This window comes from Myotis myotis, unplaced genomic scaffold, assembly GCF_014108235.1.
Source record: "Myotis myotis isolate mMyoMyo1 unplaced genomic scaffold, mMyoMyo1.p scaffold_m19_p_1, whole genome shotgun sequence".
In the NCBI taxonomy this organism is placed as follows: Eukaryota; Metazoa; Chordata; class Mammalia; order Chiroptera; family Vespertilionidae; genus Myotis; species Myotis myotis.
Genome location: NW_023416313.1, coordinates 134,949,382 through 134,970,926, shown reverse-complemented (window position 1 = coordinate 134,970,926; position 21,545 = coordinate 134,949,382). Strand labels below are relative to the sequence as shown.

The window sequence follows — 21,545 nt, the reverse complement described above, 5'->3', positions numbered from 1 at the left end:
GGGGAGGCTGAGCCACTGGGCCCTACAGGACACCTAGCACACAAAACCACTCTACCAACACAGGGAAGCATAAAAAATGCAGAGACAAAGAAACAGGTCACAAATGACAGAAATGGAGGAAAGGAAATGACTGGATATAGAGTTCAAGGCCACGTTTATAAGGTTTTTCAAGAATTTTATGGAAACCGCCGATAAATTTAGTGAGACCCTGGAGGATATGAAAAAGGACCAACTAGAAATTAAGCATACACTGACTGAAATAAAAATAATATACAGAGATCCAACAGCAGACAAGAGGATACCAAGAATCAAGTCAAAGATTTAAAATACGAAGAAACAAAAAAGACCCAACCGAAAAAGAAAAAAGAAAAAAGATTCCAAAAATATGAAGATAGTGTAAGGAGACTCTGGGACAACTTCAAGCGTACCAACATCAGAATTATAGGGGTGCCAGAAGAAGAGAGAGGGCAAGATATTGAAAACCTATTTGAAGAAATAATGACAGAAAACTTCCCCTACCTGGTCAAAGAAATAGACTTACAAGTCCAGGAAGCGCAGAGAACCCCAAACAAAAGGAATCCAAAGAGGACCACACCAAGACACATCATAATTAAAATGCCAAGAGCAAAAGACAAAGAGAGAATCTTAAAAGCAGCAAGAGAAAGACAGTCAGTTACCTACAAGGGAGTACCCATACGACTGTCAGCTGATTTCTCAACAGAAATCATGCAAGCCAGAAGAGAGTGGCAAGAAATATTCAAAGTGATGAATGCCAAGAACCTACAACCAAGATTACTTTATCCAGCAAAGCTATCATTCAGAATAGAATGTCAGATAAAGAGCTTCACAGATAAGAAAACGCTAAAGCAGTTCATCACCACCAAACCAGCATTATATGAAATGCTGAAAGGTATTCTTTAAGAAGAGGAAGAAGAAAAAGGAACTCTTACCATTTGTCACAGCATGGATGGAACTGGAGAGCAGATAAATACCACACGATCTCACTCATTTGTGGAATATAATGAACAACATAAGCTGATGAACAAGGACTGATCCAGAGACGGAGAGGCATTGATTGGACTGTCGGGCCTTGGAAGGAAGGTAGGGGAGGGTGGGGGTAAGGGGGAAAGATCAACCAAAGGACTTATATGCAAGCATATAGGCCTAACCAATGGACACTGACAAGGGGGGGGGGGGGTGAGGGCATGAGCGGCGGGGGGGGGGGGGGTAGAGGGTAACGTGGGGATAAGGACACATATGTAATATCTTAATCAATAAAAAATATATTTAAAAAATATATATTTAAAAAAATATATATTTAAAAAAAGTGCCTCGAGAGGAAATCACATATAGATCATTGGGTTTACTCTCTGCAGTTTCCCTCTTCTCTGGAATCTTTGATACTCAGGTCCCAGCCATTTGGTAACCTTGAATGCCAACTCTAATTCCTTTCCTCAACTTGGTCTCAACTCCCTCCCCAAACTTTCTCACAAGATTTACCAGAGTCTTTAGGGAAAAAAGCCTGGGTGAATGTAGAACTCACTGAGGTGGGCTTCTTGCCCTCCGGTTTTGTAGCCCCTCATGAGTTCTATCTACTTTGTTACCTCTCCAATGTCTTCAAAAAGTAGTTTTGTGTAGTTTGTATAATATTTATAGTTGTTTTCAGCAGGATGGTTGTTTTGAAACAAGGTACTTTGTGGTTGCTGGGATCAAAAGTGTGTTAACATTGGCTTTGAACCAAAGAACTTGTATAGAATATATGTACAACCCATGGCCACAGACAATATTGTGGTGAAGGCCTGGAGCAGGGGTCGGGCTGGGCTAGAAGGGGTCAATGGGGGAAATAAGGGGATATTTGTGATACTTTCAACAACAAATATTTTTTTTTAAAGTCTAACTCTTGATTTGTCTTTATCCTATTTTAAGATACATTTGTTTTTACTCTATTTCATATTTTTTTTATTATTGCTTAAAGTATTACAAAGGGTATTACATATGTGTCCTCCCCCCCCCCCGCCCTTGACAGTCCCCTAGCCTCCCCTATCCCCAGTGTCTTATGTCCATTGGTTATGCTTATATGCATGCATACAAGTCCTTCAGTTGATCTCTTACCCCCCTCCCTCCTGCCCCCCAACCCTCCCCGGCCTTCCCGCTGCAGTTTGGCAATCTGTTTGAGGCAGCTCTGCCTCTGTATCTATTATTGTTCAAAAGTTTATAATGGTCTCTATTATCCATGAACGAGTGAGATCATGTGGTATTTTTCCTTCATTGACTGGCTTATTTCACTTAGCATAATGCTCTCCAGTTCCATCCATGCTGTTGCAAATGGTAAGAGTTCCTTCCTTTTTACAGCAGCATAGTATTCCATCGTGTAGATGTACCACAGTTTTCTAATCCATTCATCTACTGATGGGCACTTAGGCCGTTTCCAGATCTTAGCTATGGTGGATTGTGCTGCTATGAATTTTTATTGATCAGAATATAGGTCTTTATTTATACCGTTTTGGGTCACTGTGCTTATTAAACTCTCGGCAGGCAAGGCAGTGTCTTAAGTACAGCAGTGAAGACAAAACATGTTCTAAGCAATGGAGTAGATTGTTTGCCTTTCACTTCAGTCTTCATCGTCCCTTCCAGTTTCCCCAACAAAAGCCCCTAAAAACCATCCAGCAACACTTGTCGATGGTAAGTCCTCTCAATCTAAAACACTATATGCCAAAATCCAAGCCTCTACCTGCAGAAACCTGCATGGCCATTAATAATATTTGACTGTCTTCTTGAAACTGTTATAAAAATGCTATTTCTTGGAGATAGAGACAAATTATTATCTCTAGAATCTTGGTCTTAAAGATATCACAGAGGTAATAAATTTTTCTTCATATGAATTTTGATTTGACCACATTTATTGTCTGTATTAATGTGGCTAGAATAGCTGAATATATGAAACCACCAATCATTCAATTAAATTCAGCAAACCTTAATCAGGTGATGATTATATACAAAGAACTGTGTGATACACTCTAGGAGCCCCAAAGATGATTTCATCAAAGTTCCACTTGTAGTTATGAATAACTACACTATTTATGTACTCATTTACATACCATGCAACATAATCAAGTAGGTGTTATCTCCATATTACAAATGAAGAAATTGAAGTATGATGAGACCAAATAATTTGCCCAAGGTTCCAAAAGTTATATGTGGGATTCTAATCCAGGTATACCTGAGTGCAAAGAGAAATGTTATCATGGAGGATCAAATTGCCATAAAAGAACATATGGAGAAAATTATTTCCATTTTGGGTTATGAGAGAAGGTATCAAAGGGAAGATAGCATATGACCAGAATTTCCATAGCTGAACAAAAGGGGAAATACCATTCTTGGCTGATGAACATGCACAGAAAAATTATTTAAGGAGTTATAATTGATCCAGAAGGGCTTGAAAGTAAGATACATGGGATGACTCTAGTTCAGATAAAGCTTGAAAGATTCAAATCAGATATCATGGGCCCCCAATAAATATGTTAAGTGTTTCAGATTTGCTCTTGTGTATTATATTACCTAACTACTTCTGTGTAACAAATTTTCTGAACACTTAGTGGCAAAATTGTATTAGCACACAATTTATGTGCATCAGGAAATTGGGCATGGTTTAGCATGTGCCCCTGAATTAAGATTTTCCCATGAGATTACAGTCAACTACAGGCTGGACCTGAGGTCTTATCTGAAGGCCTGGTGGTGGAGGGTTCACCTCCAAGCTCACTCATGCAGTTGTTGGCAGGATCCAGTTCCTTCCGGTTATTGTTGGACTGAGGGCCTCAGTCCTCGTTGGCTATTGGTCAGAGCTACCTTCAGCTCTTTGCCACGTGGGTTTCTCCATAGGAGAGCTTCCTTCAAAGGGATGGAAAAGCCAAAGACCAAAAGAGCAAGAAGAATAAGACAGGGCCACCAAGATGAAAACCAGTCTTTGATATAGTTATCTTAAAAGGTGACATCTCATCACTTCTGTCAAATTCTCTTCATTGGAAGGGAATCAATAAGCTTAGTTCATGCTCAAAAGTAGGGGATTATACAGAGCATAAACACAAGGAGGTGCGGATCACTGGGGTGATAGCGGTGGCAGCCTAGCATAGGGATCAATGGGAAATCATCAAAGGTCTCTGAATGTGCAAGGGGCATAATTTGTCCATCACCAGACATATATGCCCCAAACTAGAAATTCATTTGAAATTTCTCCTTCTCACTCAAACCTATATCCACTGTTGAATAATTCCAAGGAGTTTGTCATTGTATTTTCTAATGACACATAAAATAATAGCTTATTTTACAATCTTCAGTGTCTCAGATTTTATGCAAAAGAATAAGAGGCCTGTGGTGGCTTCTGAGAGAGCAGTTTGCAAATATGGGAGTAGACAAAAGCCAGATCATGGGGATTAAGGAGTGAAACATTATTGAAGTTTAACACATGTTTTATTTTACACATGAAGCCAGATCTTTAGTTACTGATACAGTAGTGCTTTCCACATCTCCAGTTACCCATGATCAACCATGTCTGTAATATTAAATGGACAATTCCAGAAATAAAAATTCCTGAGTTTTAAATTGCACCATTCTGAGTAGTGTGACAAAATCTGACAACATCCCACTCCATCCCACCTGGGACACGAATCATCCCTTTTTCCAGTGCACCCATACTGCACATGCTACCTGCCCGCTGCTCACTTAGTAACCCTTTTGGTTATCAGGTTGATTGTCATGGTATGGCAGCGATTATGTTCAAATAACCTTCATTTTACTTAAGAACAGCCCGAAAGCACAAGAGTAGTGATACTGGCAATTCAGGTATGTCAAAGAGAAGCCGTAAAGTAAAAAGCTTCCTTTAAGTGAAAAGGTGAAAGTCCTTGACTTAATAAGGAAAGAAAAAAATCCTATGTTGACATTGCTAAGGCCTATGGTAAGAACGAATCTTCCATTTGTGAAATGACCTAATCTATAGATTAAACTTTATCATAATTATGTATGTATAGGAGAAAACAGTACTGATAAGGCTCAATACTATCCATAGTTTCAGGCATACATTGTTACTGTATGTCCTATTGCTTAATGAATTACATTGAAATACTCTTTTAATTTTGGTTCCTTTATAAATAGCGTCAGCTTCTGGGAATTTTGTTATTTACATTATAAAATGCACATTGACCTGTTCACTGAAAATTTAAAGGATACAAAATGGTAATGACACTACAGCACATTATTTTTGTTCGTTGGTTTGTTTTAATATGTCTTTTTTGATTTTAGAGATAGACAAAGGGAGAGGGAGAGAGAGAGAAACATCTATGTGAGAGAGAAATATCATTGGTTGCCTTCTGTATGCACCTCTACTGCTCTTACCACCTTTACCAGGGCTTGAACTGCAACCTGGGTACATGCCCTGATCAGGAGTCGAACCAATAACCTTTTGGTGCATGGCTCGATGCTCAACCAACTGAGCCACCCTGGCCAGGCCCAGAGCACATTTTTTCTTTCATTTGGTTCTTGATTCTTTTAATTTAAGAAGGCTTCATGTAAATAAATCAAAGAACTCATTAATCTAACACAAACTTACAAAATCTCGTTAAGAGTTTTCAAAGCTCATCTCACACTGTATCATTTTTTGTTACCACTGAGACTGTGTCTGTATTAGAATTTATTGTACTGGGGCTTTGTTTTCCTATGAGTTCTCTATAGTCAGATAGGAGAATTATGAACATAGTGTATATAAGCAGGAGAACAAGGCCACTGCATATAGCAGGCATCTGCTTTAAGTATTAGTGCCCACATATTTCAACATATATTGCAATTAAAAGATAGTTTTCACCATTTCTGACAATTCATCCAAGGAATTTTGGTTAAATGCCTTATTTTATTTTTATTTTATTTTTAAATGCCTTATTTTATATTTTATATTTAATATTTTATATTTCATGAGGTTTTCCTGGATATTACCCAATTCTCAAGTTGAGTTAGGCAAAGATACCAACAGGTCAAATAACTGAGTTTTAGCTTATTCATTGAGACTTAACATTAAACTGAATCCTGTAACTTCCTTTTAGAGTCAGCTCTGTCCTAAGGATCATGATCCTCTATCTTGATCTCATGGGGTGATGGTGCCACACTTCAAAACACATTTTAGTCCAACTTCATTCGCTCAAGATACCATTAAAAATGATATCTTTGGCATTGGCTGGTGTGGCTCAGTTGGTTGGGTGCTGTCCCATGTACCAGGAGGTTGCCAGTTCAATTTCTGGTCAAGAGCACATGCCCGGGTTTTGGGCTCTGTCCCAGGTAGTAGCGTGCAGGAGGCAGCTGATTGATGTTGTGCTCTCACATCGGTGTGTCTCCCTCTCTCCCTCACCCTTTCTCTCTCTCTCTAAAAACCAATAAACTATTCTTTAAGAAAAAGATGATAGCTTTGTATTATGTGAGAGCTTATCTTAGAATCCCATCTATTATTCTGGGGAGCTCACTAAACTCCTTTCTGCTAAAGTTTTCTGGTTTGTCAAATGTAACCAACCATACCATCTCTTCCTTACCTCCTCCAAATGCTACTCAGCCAAGTGAGATGAGATATGTGATTGCTTTGAATCCACAATAATGGAAACAGTGTAAATCTCATGTGTTGCTTCTATTATTACTAATATCACTGTTTTAAGTTATTGATAGAGTAGGGAGCATGGTATAGGATGCAGAAGATTTCAGATGAGTCCCCATACCAACACATAACAGCTGTGAGATGATGGGAAAGTCCCTTAACATTTTATCAGTTTCTTGACTAGAAAACTAGAATCCATACTTCCTTCCCACCTGCCACTATGAAGTGAGGTAACACATGTGGACACATTCCATAAACAGTAAAGGGCTAACATGGTAACAAGTTCTGAATATAATCACTATTATATGAATAATGTCTGAATTTTCTCCTTTCCTCCAGTTTCAAGCTCCCTGAAAGACCCAGAGGGAAGGGAAAGCTAAAACTATGAGACTAGACAAAAAATAATGGACCAGTGATGAAAGCAATGTGATTGGGTGATGAAACAGATTCCTAAGCAGGAACTGAATAAAAGCTTATCACAATTAATTCTCATGGATTCTCCAATGGCACCTGACTCGTGGGACTTACAGAGAAAATGTAGCAATCTAATCCATAAGCAATTCAATTATAATTAAATACATGTATGTGTATATATATAACTTCTTATGTTACCTTTTATTTCTGAGGAAAGTAAAATGAGATCAAATTTGCATATGACCAGGAATAGAAGATCCCACCAAAAAGATAGTATATTGAATGGTGTAATTCCACAAAATCAGAGACACTAGATGAAATCAATGATGAAGATAAAATATTAACTCCTTTAACCTTGTCTATGGTATTTCAAATAATGCCTATGTTACTTTCTACAATAAGAGAATTAGAAAAAGGTAGAATAATTTTTAGATTTTCTTTCTCATTCGCATCTGGAAATGTTCAGTTTAACCACCACTAGAAAAATAATTTTTTTTTGTAAAGATATTCTTTTTCCCGAGGTGACTATGATTCAGCCCATCAGAAATCCAGAACAACTCAAGATATTTCCAGTGGGATATCTCCCAGTGACGATGGAATCTCCTCACCTCCCATTAACACTCTATAAAACATGGGACTATCTGCTCAGGCTCTGAACTGAGACACAAACCTTCCCGAAAGACAACTGCTTCCACCCAGACAACTGGTCCTCCTTTCCTCCTTGTCAGCACTGAGAGCCTAGAGAGGCTGTGTTTGGTCTCTTAATCAGGCCTTGCTGACGGGCTGACATCCCTGCAAACGTTTTCACTTACTCCTTGGCAACAGTTAAATCCTTGCCAAAGGCCAGTCAGTAATTCAGAAAACACTGTTAGCAAGAGGCTGGGGGAGTCAGAGTGTGACTGTCAGCTAGCAATCTGTGGTGATGACAGGAGGGAAATCTAGGAGCTGAAACCATTTTAAAGGTCACTCTGTGGGCAGAACGGAAGACCTCTGATTTAGAAAAGGAAACAGAAACCTGGGACATTGAAGTGCTGAGGATGCGGCTTTCTGAGCACTCTGAAAAGTCATTATCCACTCCTGATTGTAAAAACTGCTTTACAGCCTAATACAGCTTAATTAACAACTATTTACCTTAGTGCTGGTGTAAAATAATCTGGTAAAATAGAAATGTCAAATAATGTACCAACAGTTTAATTGCCCAGCTTTTAAAAAAATATATTGAAATAAGCTACTGTCTATGTTTCTTCAATATTCTTCCTCCTGATCCTTTATCCTTTCATTTTCAACCTTGAATTGCTAAATAACCAGAGTTTAAAATTCTTAGTAACACAGCATAAGCTTTCTGTGAAAAACAATTATATATATATATATATATATATATATATATATATATATATATAATTTATGACTGTAAATTTATGAGGATTATATAGGATTATATACTAAAATATTTATAAATCATTTTTAAAAGGAACACAGATTATTCAAGAAAAATAATACTAGGTCCATGCTTGAATTTAGATCACCTATTTTCTCTCTTTCCAAAACAGGAGACGACTTGGAAGAAGAAATGGCTTCAGTCTACTGGATGCCATACATATTCTGGACCAGCGTCCCTCACTTATAAGACCTGCCAGACAGATTTGCTACAGTTTATTCTCCAAACTCTCACATTCTGTGTTATTTTTTTTTCTGGTTTCATTTTTTCCCCTAGATGAAGAGGACACTTGCACCATCATTCAGAAGCTCAGGCAAGCAGGGCTGAACTCTGTAATGTGTGTGGCAGCAAGAGCAGCTGGAACTTCCTGGTTTCCTCCTCCTACTCACATAACGAAGGAGCAGAGATGCAAAGAATAGCATGGTGACTATAGTTACCAGTACTTTACTGTATACTTGAAAGTTGCCAAGAGAGTAGATCTTAAATGTGCTCGCCACACACAAAAATACAGCAATTATGTGAGTGATGGAGGTGTTAACCAACCCTATTGTGGTAATCATTTCTCAATATATATGCACGTATCAAACCAGCACATTATACACCTTAAACTCACGCAATGTTACATGTCAAATATATCTCAATAAAGCTGGAAACAAAACAAGGGAGCACTCAAGGGAGGTCCAGTGGGTCCCAAGAAGGGCCTCTTTAGTAAAACAAAAAGGAAGGGAGATAAGGCACTCAAGGCAACAGGAAACTTATCACAGAAGCCCTAGTGCACATCTGGAGCCTGCCGAACAATGGATTCCCTTGGGCAAACCCAGTCAATGCCCAGTGATCCACACACACTTGATCTGCACTGCAAATTATCCATTGAGGTGCCTGGGGTACATTCTGTAATTATTCATCGGAGTGAAAACTGCATTGGTTAAGGGGCAGTGAATCCACAGTGACCCATGACTCAGCTGTATGTGAAAGCCACTGGATCTGTAGGCAGATAAGAGGGACCGGCCCCAGGATCTGGGGAACAGTAATGCCAAGAACCACTCGCTTGCTCCTGTTTGGCAATGCTGGGTAGATGAGTTGGTTTCTATTGGGTGATGAAGGGGAAGAAAGAAAAAGCAACAGCACCTACTGGGCCTTGTGAAGTTGGAACTTGGTTTAGGTGGTGAAGCCACTGATTACTCAAATAACCAATATTCCTGGCTATGGGTTAGGTTTAGCTCCTCCCCTGTCTCTTCACAACCATGGTTCTCTTCACTTCCATGTGACATTGAGGGGCAGTTTCCAGAGACTACTTTACTCAGGGCAGTTTCTATAGGGGTAGGTTTCTCTGTTTTCAGAGGTCTTTTCTATTTTCAGAGTGGTTTTCACAGTCACCTGGCCACGTTAGATTACATGTGTCACTTTTTAAAAAGTAGAGCCACCAAGACACCAAATTAAGCCAATGATTTTGGGGGGTGATTTCACCTGTAAAAAGAATGTCCAAATCTTACCCGGTTGTTGTTGATTTTGAATTGTAGACACCCCACTTCCTTTGTCTGTGTCAAAAGCCACTCATTCCCTTTCTTAATGAAAACAAGAGGGAGTGATTATACCTCCTGGGGCTGTGCCATTTATGCTGTCTGAAAGGCACTTGAATGAGTGGCACATTATCTCACACATCTGGAGTTTACCAAATTAGCCAATTATGCTGGAGCTCATAAAACAAGGCCTTAAATGTCATTTAACTAGAAAATATTATAATCACCAAGTGGTCTGATTGTAAGATGATACTTGGGGCAGCATCAGTGGTTACAGAAAACAAATCATGAGACAAAACACGGTTCAAATGCCCCCCAAATGCAACCACACATTTTCTACTTTCTGAAGAATACTGTATTTCTGAAGGCACCAGCAATCAACATGTTTCTCATTTGAAACTAAGTTTAATCTGAACTAGTTGTTTCCTAGCTATTTGCCTTGGGCAAACCGGTGCCTGAGAATTTTTCTCATAAGAAAACTAAGGAGCATGCAGGATGAGAATAGACTGATGGAAAACCATGCATTTTTCAGAGAGAGAGGGAGCTATTTGCAAGGGATGGGGCAATGATCGGATTAAGTGTTGAGTTGTTAGAGATTTGTGGTGCTGCCTCAGAATCAACAAGATTTGGTTGACTGAACATATACTGGTCTCTCAGAGCTTGCAGACTTCACTTGAAGAAGGAGATTAAAGCTATTCTAAATTGCTATGTGATTTGAGGGAGGGTATATACCAAAGGTATTTAAAAGTTGGGTTTTATAGCCACTACTTCCACACTATCTCCTTTACATTCAATAAATACCAACAAAACTTGGTGTTTAGTGAAAAGTGACAGATAGAGTGTAAGGAAAAAACCATGGTATGCCACTAACACCTGGGTGACTTTGGCCAAGTTATTTATTTCTCAGATCTTCAGTTACTTCATACAAAAGACAGACATAATGATGCTGTGTTGAGTTGAGAACGGTGCATTGTTGAGAATCATGAATAAAATAGTCCCTAGCATAGTGCCTGTACATTGAAGAAAATAAGCACTCTTTTTTTGTCTTTTAAGAATATCTTAAGTTCTGTTTAACACGTGTTTTTTTTCCCTCTTTATTTCAGGAGGAATGGCCACTAGGCACTTTCAGGGGAGGGAGAGTAAGGAGGTAGGCAGTCCCAGGTGGTTTTGGTTTGTTTGTTTGTTTGTTTTTAGCATCTCAATCACTTGTTTTAGAGGAAGGACAAGTATGAAAGAAACTAGGAAAACATCCATGAGAGACTCTGGAACAACTGGAAGTGAGGCATGGTGCATGAATTCACGGTAAACAGAGACACCAGCCACTTTTGGCTAGGAGAGTACAAAACAAACCTTATTGGTTTTAAAGGCACCTAATCAACTAAGCTAAATCTTTGTGTCTCTCTGGGCTCACAATTATAGTAGATGGACTAGTTATTTATTTTTGTTAAACCAAAGAAAGATGAAGGATCATGGTGACAAAGGAGGTACTCTCAACAGTGACAAATTCCTTTCCTCTGAGTTCTCTCTTCTTTTTTAGATAAAACAGTGATGGCCTCTTTGGTAAAATCTAACTAAACATGATGATTTCATATTATGGAAATCCTTACTCAGAATTTGGAAGGTATTTATTTTTTTTACTTAAATTATTTTCACCTCTGTAAAGCTGGGTTGAAAAAACTATGTCTTTAATAGAAGTACTATATATCTATGATTTTATGAAGAAAAAGAATATCAGAAACAATAAAGGGTTTTGGACCTGGTGACTGAGCTATTGTCTCTAGGAAATGTGAATTCTGGGCAGAGAGGTGCAGAATTGCATCCCTAAGAACCACTACTTCACTTTCTTACAGAAGGGAGATGGGATATATGTGCAGATTCTAAGTGTCTTAACAGAGTTTAATGTTTTCTAGCGACATAAAAGGACTAGCTTTCAAAACCTTGAATTGGAGGGAGATAGGAAAACCCAGGAGACAGGAATTCTCCTAAATGTGCTAATAGTCAAATGGACTAGTGCTTCCTCCTTGAGGACCACAGACCAAGCTGGTCTCCATGTACCTGAGTGACAAGAACATCTTTGAAAGCTCAGTGCATTCTGAAAGCTAAGTAAGAAAATCAAAAGGAACTGCTTTTGCTAGCAAAAAAATTCAACACGGTGTGTGTTTAAAGGCTTTCTTTTCTTTTCTTTTTAACCTTAGGCAATGAAATGCTCTTACTCTGTATCAAACATAACAGGCAGCCTTTTCTCTTACAAATATTTCCATCTCTAAGAGAGGAGTGTTCTGGCTTTTGGCTAACAGCATGCCCATATCTAACGGCAGTACAGACAGAATGCCAATTTGCTGTAGAAGCAATTATACATACAGACTAGGAAAAGGCCAATTTCACTATGCAAGGACCACACATACTGTATGTTTGTTATATTATTTGATATCAAAGCAAAAACATCAAATTCTTCCTAAAACACACATGAAATGAAGAGCCTGGCTAAGGAACTCCCACATCTAATTCAGAGATATCTGTTACAGCTTATAGAACTTGGCAATGCTGACACTACTGTTTTACTGGAAAGAGACACGTTTATTGATTCCATGATACACTATGACTTTTTTACATATATCTTGGGTAAAATGAGCATAATTTTGATACTAATTGCTATAAAACAGGTACACTATCAATGTATGACACTTAGGTATCACATCACCAGTGTAATAGTAAGAACTTGCCAATCCTATGACACTAGGTGACCTCATAATATTTAATCAGGGGTCAAGATTATTATCATAACTTAAGAGGGGTGGTCTATAGTAAGAATTATCATCTCTGTTTCATTTTGAAACATTACGATGTTGGTGTGATTCATTCATTTGTTCATTGCACAATTACTATATCTCTACTCACTGCCAAATACAGGCCTCAGGGATACAGAGCTAAATGAGACATGGCCTTAGGGAAATACATTCTTGAGGTGGGAGAGGGGAAAAAGAAAATGAACACAATAAATCAGGGCAATGCATACTATATTTTATATAGCATATGTAAATAAAGACTCATAGAGAAAGCATGTGGTAGAGAAAAGACGGTCAGAGAGAGTAAAACTGAGGACACCCTGGAATGAGGAGCTGCAGTTTCTTGTGTGGATTAGGGGGTTGGTCCTTCAGGAACAGGGAATAGCATGCAAAGTGTGAGAGTGTGAGAGAGCAGGGGTCTGAAACGTTTGCTATTCCTGGAGCAAATGTGTGAATGAGAAATGAGCCTGGAGAAGAAGGGATGCCACATTGGAAGGGCTCTGCACACCATGATGAAGAGGGCATATTTTCACACATTCCCAGATACTCTAGATAAAATAAAGCAAACAGTATGATACTGGCATAGAGATAGATAAATTAATAAGACAGAACAGGAAGTGGAGAAACAGAATAGGAAAATTAGGTGACATGTGAAAGTTTAACAGTGAGTAAAGAATGGATTTTTCAACAACTGGTGTTTGGACAATAGTCAATTATTAGTCAAACCACTTGAAAATAAAATTTAATTCCTATCTACCACACTGCACATGAAAAAATATTCTTATATGGATGAAAGATTTAAATGTAAAGTATCAGAAGAAAATGTTTATAATCTTGGGATTAGGGGATGACCTTCTTTTTATATGTAAATTTGACATCAAAATGGCAAAGCAAATTTTACAAAGCAAAACAGACAGATATAATCACAATCTTCAAAAAATACAAACTTTTGAAAGGTGTAAGACACTATAGTTGTAAGAAAAATGACAAGTTAGGAAAAATATTCGCATTATATGTAATAGCCAAAAGATTAGCACCTACAATAATTTGCTGAGCTCCTACAAATCAATAAAAAAATCACCTAACAGAAATGGGCAAAGGACACAGATAAGCAATTCATGAAAGAAATGATACTTTATGATACAAAAGTATGCTCAATTCCCATTACATCAAAGGAATACTATAGTTTTACTTTTCACCTGTTAGATAATAAGCAAGAGATGCCTGTGAGGGACAGATATGCCAAATAATGGTTATAATGCCCAGGGTTGACAGGGTATGAAAAATGAGAAATCAAACACTAAAGGTATGAAATCATTATGTCCTTTTTGCAAGATAATTTGGTAACATCTGATCCTATAAATCCATATCTTCATTTTATAGAAATATATACATAAGTATACACATATGCAAAACTCATTTTTTGCATATGCAAAACAACCAAGAATATTTACTGCACTGCTGTTCATAAGAGTGAAAATCTGAAAACAACCTAATGGTCCACAAAAAGGATTAATTTAATAAATTGCAGCAGGTAGATAAATAAATTACTATGCTGTTGCTGAAAAGAATATACTGGCATGGAAAGATGTTCATGATATATATTTAACTGAAATAAACAATTAGCAGAACAATATCTACAGGACAAGCTGCCAAGAGAGATAGTGAACTATAGCAGTTAGCAGCATGGGTGTTGGAATCAAATAGCCCTAGATTTGAGTCCCAGCTCCACTGCTTACCGGATATGTGAAAATTACTAACTTCTCTGAGTCTTGGTTTCATTTGTCCACCTGGAATGGATTCTAATAGGACTTACCTCTCAGAGTTATAAGGAGAATTTCTAGTACATAGTGAGGCTAAATATACTAGTTATTGTACTACCGTTACCACTTTTCTATACTTATTTTCAACCAATTCTCTTATGAAAACAACTTCAAAAAATGCAATCTAATATCCTTTTGGAAGATTATTCTGGATAAAGTCTTTAACTGAATTTATACATCAAAGACAATTTTAGCTTATATAACCAAAATATTGTATTATTTGTTCAACTAACAGGCTAATGAATTTGACACATCAATTTCTGATGTAGGTCAGTTTTGATCGAATATTTGTAAACCACAATACAAACAAGGACCATGTTTGAGCAATATATTTAAGAATAAAAATAAGGAACTGTTAAGTTTACATAGGCCCAGTTATTGAGAACTCTAAAAAGCCTTCATGGCACAAATTAGAAATTGTCCTCTAGTCATCAAACATCAAACTGATGTTTTTATGGTCATTTCTATTGTATACCTCTTCTTTTTATGGTAATTCCTATTGTACACATATATAATTTTCAATCATATTATCAAGAACAACATCAAAAAGTAGGAAGGTACTCCTTTACACATTTTCCCCTAATAAGACTAGGAAAATATCCCATTCAAAATGAGAAAATGTTATGTAGTAATATATTTAATTGCCTAAATATATAACATAGAGTCTATATATGAAGAACCATACATACCCTTCTGTTCGGAAAATTGTTCGAAAGCTGTCTCCTAAGCTTTTGTAACTGTTTGGATCAGTTGAACTTCTCTGAATCTGGAACCTAAAAACAAAATTAAATACACACAAAAGTCCAAGTTAAAGATTTTGCCAAATGTTTTTTCTCATTTTTCATCTTAGGAAACTCAGCCTTTTCAGATTAACCCAAAAATATTATTTTTTTTTTTGCTATAGAGTTTATTGATTTATTTTTATATACCATTTACCTTATTTTTGTAACCTTTAAATTATTGTATTTCTCTGTACTTTAATAGAAACTGTAGAAAGAGGTTTTTTCCCATCTGTTGCTCAGCCAGACAGATGCACCCTGAGGCATGCATGCTTTTCTCTTTTGTGAAAAACATACACAGATGTCATCGATTGCTTTAATGGATAATTCAGAAATCTGAAGATGCATGTGAAATAAAGAAGTAGCTCTATTTCTTATCTTAATTAGTGCTCCTTGATGGTAAGTTAAGACAAAGGTTAACAATACAGAGCAGCTAATGTGGCCTAACTTGGATCCTGACTGTGAATTTGGAATTCATTCTGGCAGATAGGGAGGGGCCTGTGCTTAGAGTGAGAGTTGGCACTGCAGTGTGATACAGTTGACGTTCACTCCTTCATGATGGAGCAATTGGTCATTGTGGGTAGTTCAGGCTACCTGGATCTTTACAGAAGTGCAATGCTCTGCATACAATTGGTGCTCAAAAAAGTGTCCCATTTTGCAATGCTAGATTCTTTTTTCTCCTTCTCTTTGGGTATGATCATGCATCTTGGAACTCTAACCTTCAAAATATGGAAGTTTTCAGTATGAGGGTAATTTTGTATTTTACCCTGGGGTTTGTTTCTAAAGAAGAAATTTATGACAACTGTTTTCATTTCCTGACACCCCAGTTGTTCTGTTGTCAGGCTTCTTTAGTCTGCCTATTCCTTGTGTTTAACTTCCTTGTCCCAATTCTGAATTAAGGCCCGTATCCCTTCTGTACTTTCCTCCATAATTTTAGCAAGCATTTAAAAAATTTTGCAAAAGCACCTCTTATATTCTCTAATTTGAGATGTTTTTCTCAGATTGTTGCATTTATGATAGGACCACAACTTCTACTTCTCTAAGAGTGATTTATTTTGTATTTCTAGACCCCAGGGAATTATGTTGAAAACTGATACATATATCACAGAAAAGTGTGAATAATTACTCTGATTGAAGAGGTTGAGCATATGAACAAAACAAGTATATGATAAGATTGGAAAGGATTTTTTTTAAGTGGAGAGTTGTTGAATGTGATTGTTTAGGAGACTAGCCATTATGAAATGAGGGAATTAAGCCTTCATCAGAGTGCTTGGCACATATAAATCCATAAAAAATAGTTATTGCTTCATTGGGTGAATTAGAAAGAGCGCATGGAGGGCAGAACATGAAAGCAACACAATAGTCTAGGTGAAGATAAGAATGTCAGAATATGAATGGTGGCAACAGAAATGTAATAAAAGGGATGAATTTGTTGGGTAATCCTTTTTCTTTTAAAATAATTTTCCTTTTTAAAATAATATATTCAACATGACCCTTTTTAATCCCCCTCAACCTGGCAAGTAATATTCCACAGCCCTAGACCTACCATTGTCAAAGTTTAAAATGCCTTAGATACTCATCTTCATAAAGGTTTTGCTTGCCAAACTTGTAAGATTACTAGCATGAAAATTTTAAAAGGTTTGTTTCTAGGCAAGAACCATATCTATACAATTTAAATTGCATGAAGCTTATCAGAAGATAGTGGACCAGGACAGCTAAGTCATTTAAATTAGTCTGGATCCAGATGTGCATCTGGTGTGTGTATAACCACTGGCCTAGAAGACTCAGTAAGCCGTTCTGTCTAGAATCAAGAACATGATCTGTTGTTCAAATAGATGGACCATGTTTGGTATTTCTGAACTACTGCATGTGGATGATAGAACAGAATCTCCATTTCTGATTTGCATATTTGTAACCTATATTCATTGCTGAGTGTGAAACATTTCCTTATGTCCAGTTGGGAAGTCTAAGACTCTTCTCTAATTTTTCTTTTGTTTGTTTAAATATACTTTTATTGATTTCAGAGAGGGAGGAAGAAGTAGAGAGAGCTAGAAACATCAATGATGAGAAACACTGATCGGCTGCTTTCTGCACACCCGCTACTGAGGATCAAGCCCGCACCTGGGCATGTGCCCTAACGGGAATTGAACTGTGACCTCCTGGTTCATAGCTTGATGCTCAACCACTGAGCAAAACTGGTTGGGCTAACTATTCTTTTAAGAAAATAACTTGAAAATATTTTGTATATTATAAAAGCATCACATGCTCATAGATTTTTCTCATTTATAATAATTTTTATTGTGTGTTTACCTCTGTCAAATTCTTTTCTAGATGCTTCTCTTTCAAATGACCAAGTATTTTAAAAAATTGCCATATGAAATAAAATGCTACAGATTTTATTTTTCAAGAAGCACAATAAACAAACACAGGAGAAAAAATAATTAGCAGTATATCCAAAATGTCAAGTAGCATCAGTACCATGTGCCCAGGTGTTCATCAGAGGGAGCAATTACCACTTCCTGAGGAGGAACAAAAAGGATTTCAAAAAGGAGAAAGGATTTGAGCTGGCCCTGTAGGATTCAGAGATGTGAAAGAGCAAGCTAGGAGAAAGCATGTCAGGTGGTGGGGGCGAGGAACAAAAGCCAGTGAGGAAAAGACCTTTCAAGAGAAATGAGGGAAAAGATCCCAACACAGCAACTGGCAACTGCTAGCTTCCTTCAGGGCAGGTGCTACAGCAGCTGCTGGTGGCATTCAGTTGCTCAGGGTGGGTGGAGAGCTGAGAGGGGTAGAGGAGGGTATTTAGGAGATAAAAGTCAAAGTCCAATACAGGTCATTTGAATTTTTCCTGCTTCTTAGCTGAGCACTTCAGCTAACTCTGCAGGGCCACTTCACAGTTGTGTGCCTCTGGCCCCAGAAGAGACTGTGAGAGTCAGCAGAGGGCAGAGGCAATGCCTGAAAAGTGTCCTGCCGGGGCAGAGGCATCAGTTTGGTCTATGATGTCATGCGCTTGGGTAAGGCAAGCCTTCTGTTGGCTTAAGCAAAGACAAACACAGTACTACAGTTATTTCACAATTAACTAGTTATCTAATCTGGCCATTGGAAGTCTAAGCACTTCATTCACTAGTTGCAATTTCTTTCTTTTTTCAGAATCCAACAGATGGTACTTCCAATCCCCTATTTATTAAGTTGATAAGAGTTCTTGAACATTTACTATGTATTAGGCATTCCATTATTTGAGGCATTAAAGAAGTAAGACATAATCCTGCCCTTTATTATTATTATTTTTAAAAATTTATCTTTATTGTTGAAAATACTACAGATGCCCTTCCCCTTTCGCTCCCCCCCACCCACTGACTCCCTCCACTCTGCTCCCATCCCCCACCCCCAGGTCTTCACTGCATTATTGTCTGTGTCCATGGGTTATCCTATATAATAAGAGGCTAATCTGCAAATTGGCTCCTCAACTGGGAGTTCGACTGGGAGTTCAACCAGAGGGCAGGCTGGCCAGCCAACCACTCGCAGTCCCTCCCCCCAACCAGCCCCACCTCCAATTACTTCCCCCGACCCTGATCGGGGGAAGGCCAGCTGGACCCCACCTGTGCACAAATTCATGCACCAGGCCTCTAGTGCATCCTATATAATAAAAGCCTAATATGCAAATTGACAAAATGGCGGAATGACTGGTGGAATGACCAGTCGCTATGATGCACACTGACCACCAAGGGGCAGATGCTCTATGAAGGAGCTGTCCCCAGCCCGCAGGCTCCAGGCCAGCCAAGGCGGGTGCCAGCGGGTGCCTCCCTGATTGCCCTGCAGGTCACCCCACAGAGGAAGGCCACTGGCAGTGGCAGCAGGGGGTGGGGCCGGCGAGTAGGCAGTGCCAGGCCAGCCAAGGCATGTGCCAGTGGAAGACCCTCAATCACCCTACTGGTCGCCCCACAAATCAGCCCTGATCGCTGGCCAGGCCTAAGGACCCTACCTGTGCACAAATTTCATGCAGCGGGCCTCTAGTGTGTGTGTGTGTGTATATATATATATATATATATATATTTTTTTTTTTTCCCCTTGGTTAATCTCTTTTTGCCCTCCTTACCCTGCTCCCCTCTGAGTTTCGTCAGTCTGTTCCATGCTTCCATTTCTCTAAACTTACAGGTAAGGTGAAGGAGTTAGGTGCAAATAGATGATTACTATATGCAAGGAATAATGTTTAGGAATAGTGTTTTGGAATATCAGATGTCAGCCAATGAGTTTTATTGATACTGAATTAACACTAGTATCACTCTTATTGGAGATGATCAATGGGTGGACTGTGGCTGACAGAAAACAATATGACATAGAGACACTGGACTAATGAGGAAAAACAGGAAGGTTATCTTTGGGCTAAATATCTGTGATTAAACTTTCCCCACCCACATTAGAGCAGGCAGCAAAGACAGTCAGTGGAATCCTTGAGGAGGGTTCCATTTAGAAGCTGACTGTCTGATGAGTGATGCTATGCTAATTACAAACAGGAGTGGCAACATCAAAGCAACATTACATGAGGAGCGTCCACAACAGCCTTGTTGAGCAATGCAAGAGGCATGGTAAATACTAATTCCTCAGTAAGGTCTATGCACCACTCTTTACTGCTAAAGCAGCTGGAGGTCCCATTAAACAGGCTAAGGCAAGAATAGCTGTCTCTTCTATTGCACATTTCACATACTGCGTGTCTACACTCTTCAGAGGAAGTACATGCAGTATTTAGTTCCACTGCACATGGCTTATTGTGATCACAGAGTTATCAGTTCTTCTAAGGAATCTGTTTCAAGTTGATATAATTACAGTGCATTTTGGTCAATCATGTAAAACAGCAATTTTCTTCTTCCTCTCCACTACATTTCAGCAACTTAAAAGGTCTCTCTCTTGGACTGAAGTTTTACATCAGCATGCTACAAGCTGCATTCTATGCTAACAAATTCTCTCTATGCTTGAGGAGACAAATTTCCAGTTACGTAATCCAACTGTTTGTAAAATTACAAAGGCAAAGCCACACCACACTTGATTATAGTTAGAAGAAAAGGTTGGACCTTTCCCTGGTCCTAAGAAAAGCAGTTTAGACATATCTGGAACCTCCATATGACTAGCTTCTTCTATTAGAAGGAAAAATTGCTGCCAAACTGGCAAATTGGACCATGAAGTATAACACTTGAGAAATGTTCAGTGCCTAACATTGGTCAGAACAAAACACAAGGGAAGGAGTGTGGCTCAAAGCCTCCGTCCCATTGCCCAAGAGCCAGCAATCCCACCTGCTGCCACACCAGGGCACACAGTACTGCACACCCTACAAATGGGAGGGAGCTGCCCTATCAGGGCAAGGAAAGGCTGCTCAACATTAACAAAAGCATATTTTCAAAACCAAAGAATGATCTCACTTACTAAAAGGATTTTCTCTAAGCTGGTCAAGAATCATGACTACAGCATTTCCCACTGACTTTAACTGTGTGCTTAGTCAGTGGTACCAAATTTTAAACTAGTCTGTTGTTGATTCTCAGCACAGTTAGAAGTGCCACTTTAGGCCAGCTTGGTAGAGCACTTCTTAAGATATGGCCATAAGAAAGGCATGTATGTAAGAAGTAAAATGGCTTTGCTGCCTTAGTAGCCATAGGATGAGGTTGTCTGAAAATTCCCAAATTAAAAGTAATTTTGTAATCTATCATCTTCTTAAAAAACACTGATGATGTCAGATGGAGTCCATTCTTGGCTTTAGGACACACACACACACACACACACACACACACACATACACACATATGTGTATATATACATGTACATGTAATTTATAGATTTGTATGAAGAGCAGCAATTGAGTTGCAAAAAGTCAGATTAGGGTAGGTGATGAGATTTGTCCTGAAGCTATTTTTGCATTGTATGTACTCTGCTTTTTACTTAGTCTGTAGGATTAACTGCGGAGCTTTAGGGTAGGGAACTGATGGAGATTTGGGAGGCGGGGCTGGTCCAAGCCATCCCCTGATACTGCCATTAATCCTGAGCAAAGCAACGAGATAGGTGAAGTTTATTTCTAGATCATTCCCAAATCATTTTCCAATTTAAGAGTATTTTTGTGCTCTGTCCTACCTTCCCCTATTCAACCCTGCACTCAGAAAAGCATTCCCATCAA

At 38.4% G+C, this 21,545-nt stretch overlaps 1 protein-coding gene across 5 annotated transcripts in view; it reads right to left on the bottom strand.

Moving 5' to 3' along the window:
• SLC25A21 (solute carrier family 25 member 21) overlaps positions 1-21,545 on the bottom strand; it is a 533,790-nt gene that overhangs the window by 119,669 nt on the left and 392,576 nt on the right. For all 5 annotated transcript variants that reach the window (XM_036352952.1, XM_036352969.1, XM_036352959.1 and 2 more), the window contains one exon: positions 15,299-15,382. In XM_036352952.1, the coding sequence (XP_036208845.1) occupies positions 15,299-15,382 (84 nt within the window). The remainder of the gene's footprint in view (positions 1-15,298; positions 15,383-21,545) is intronic.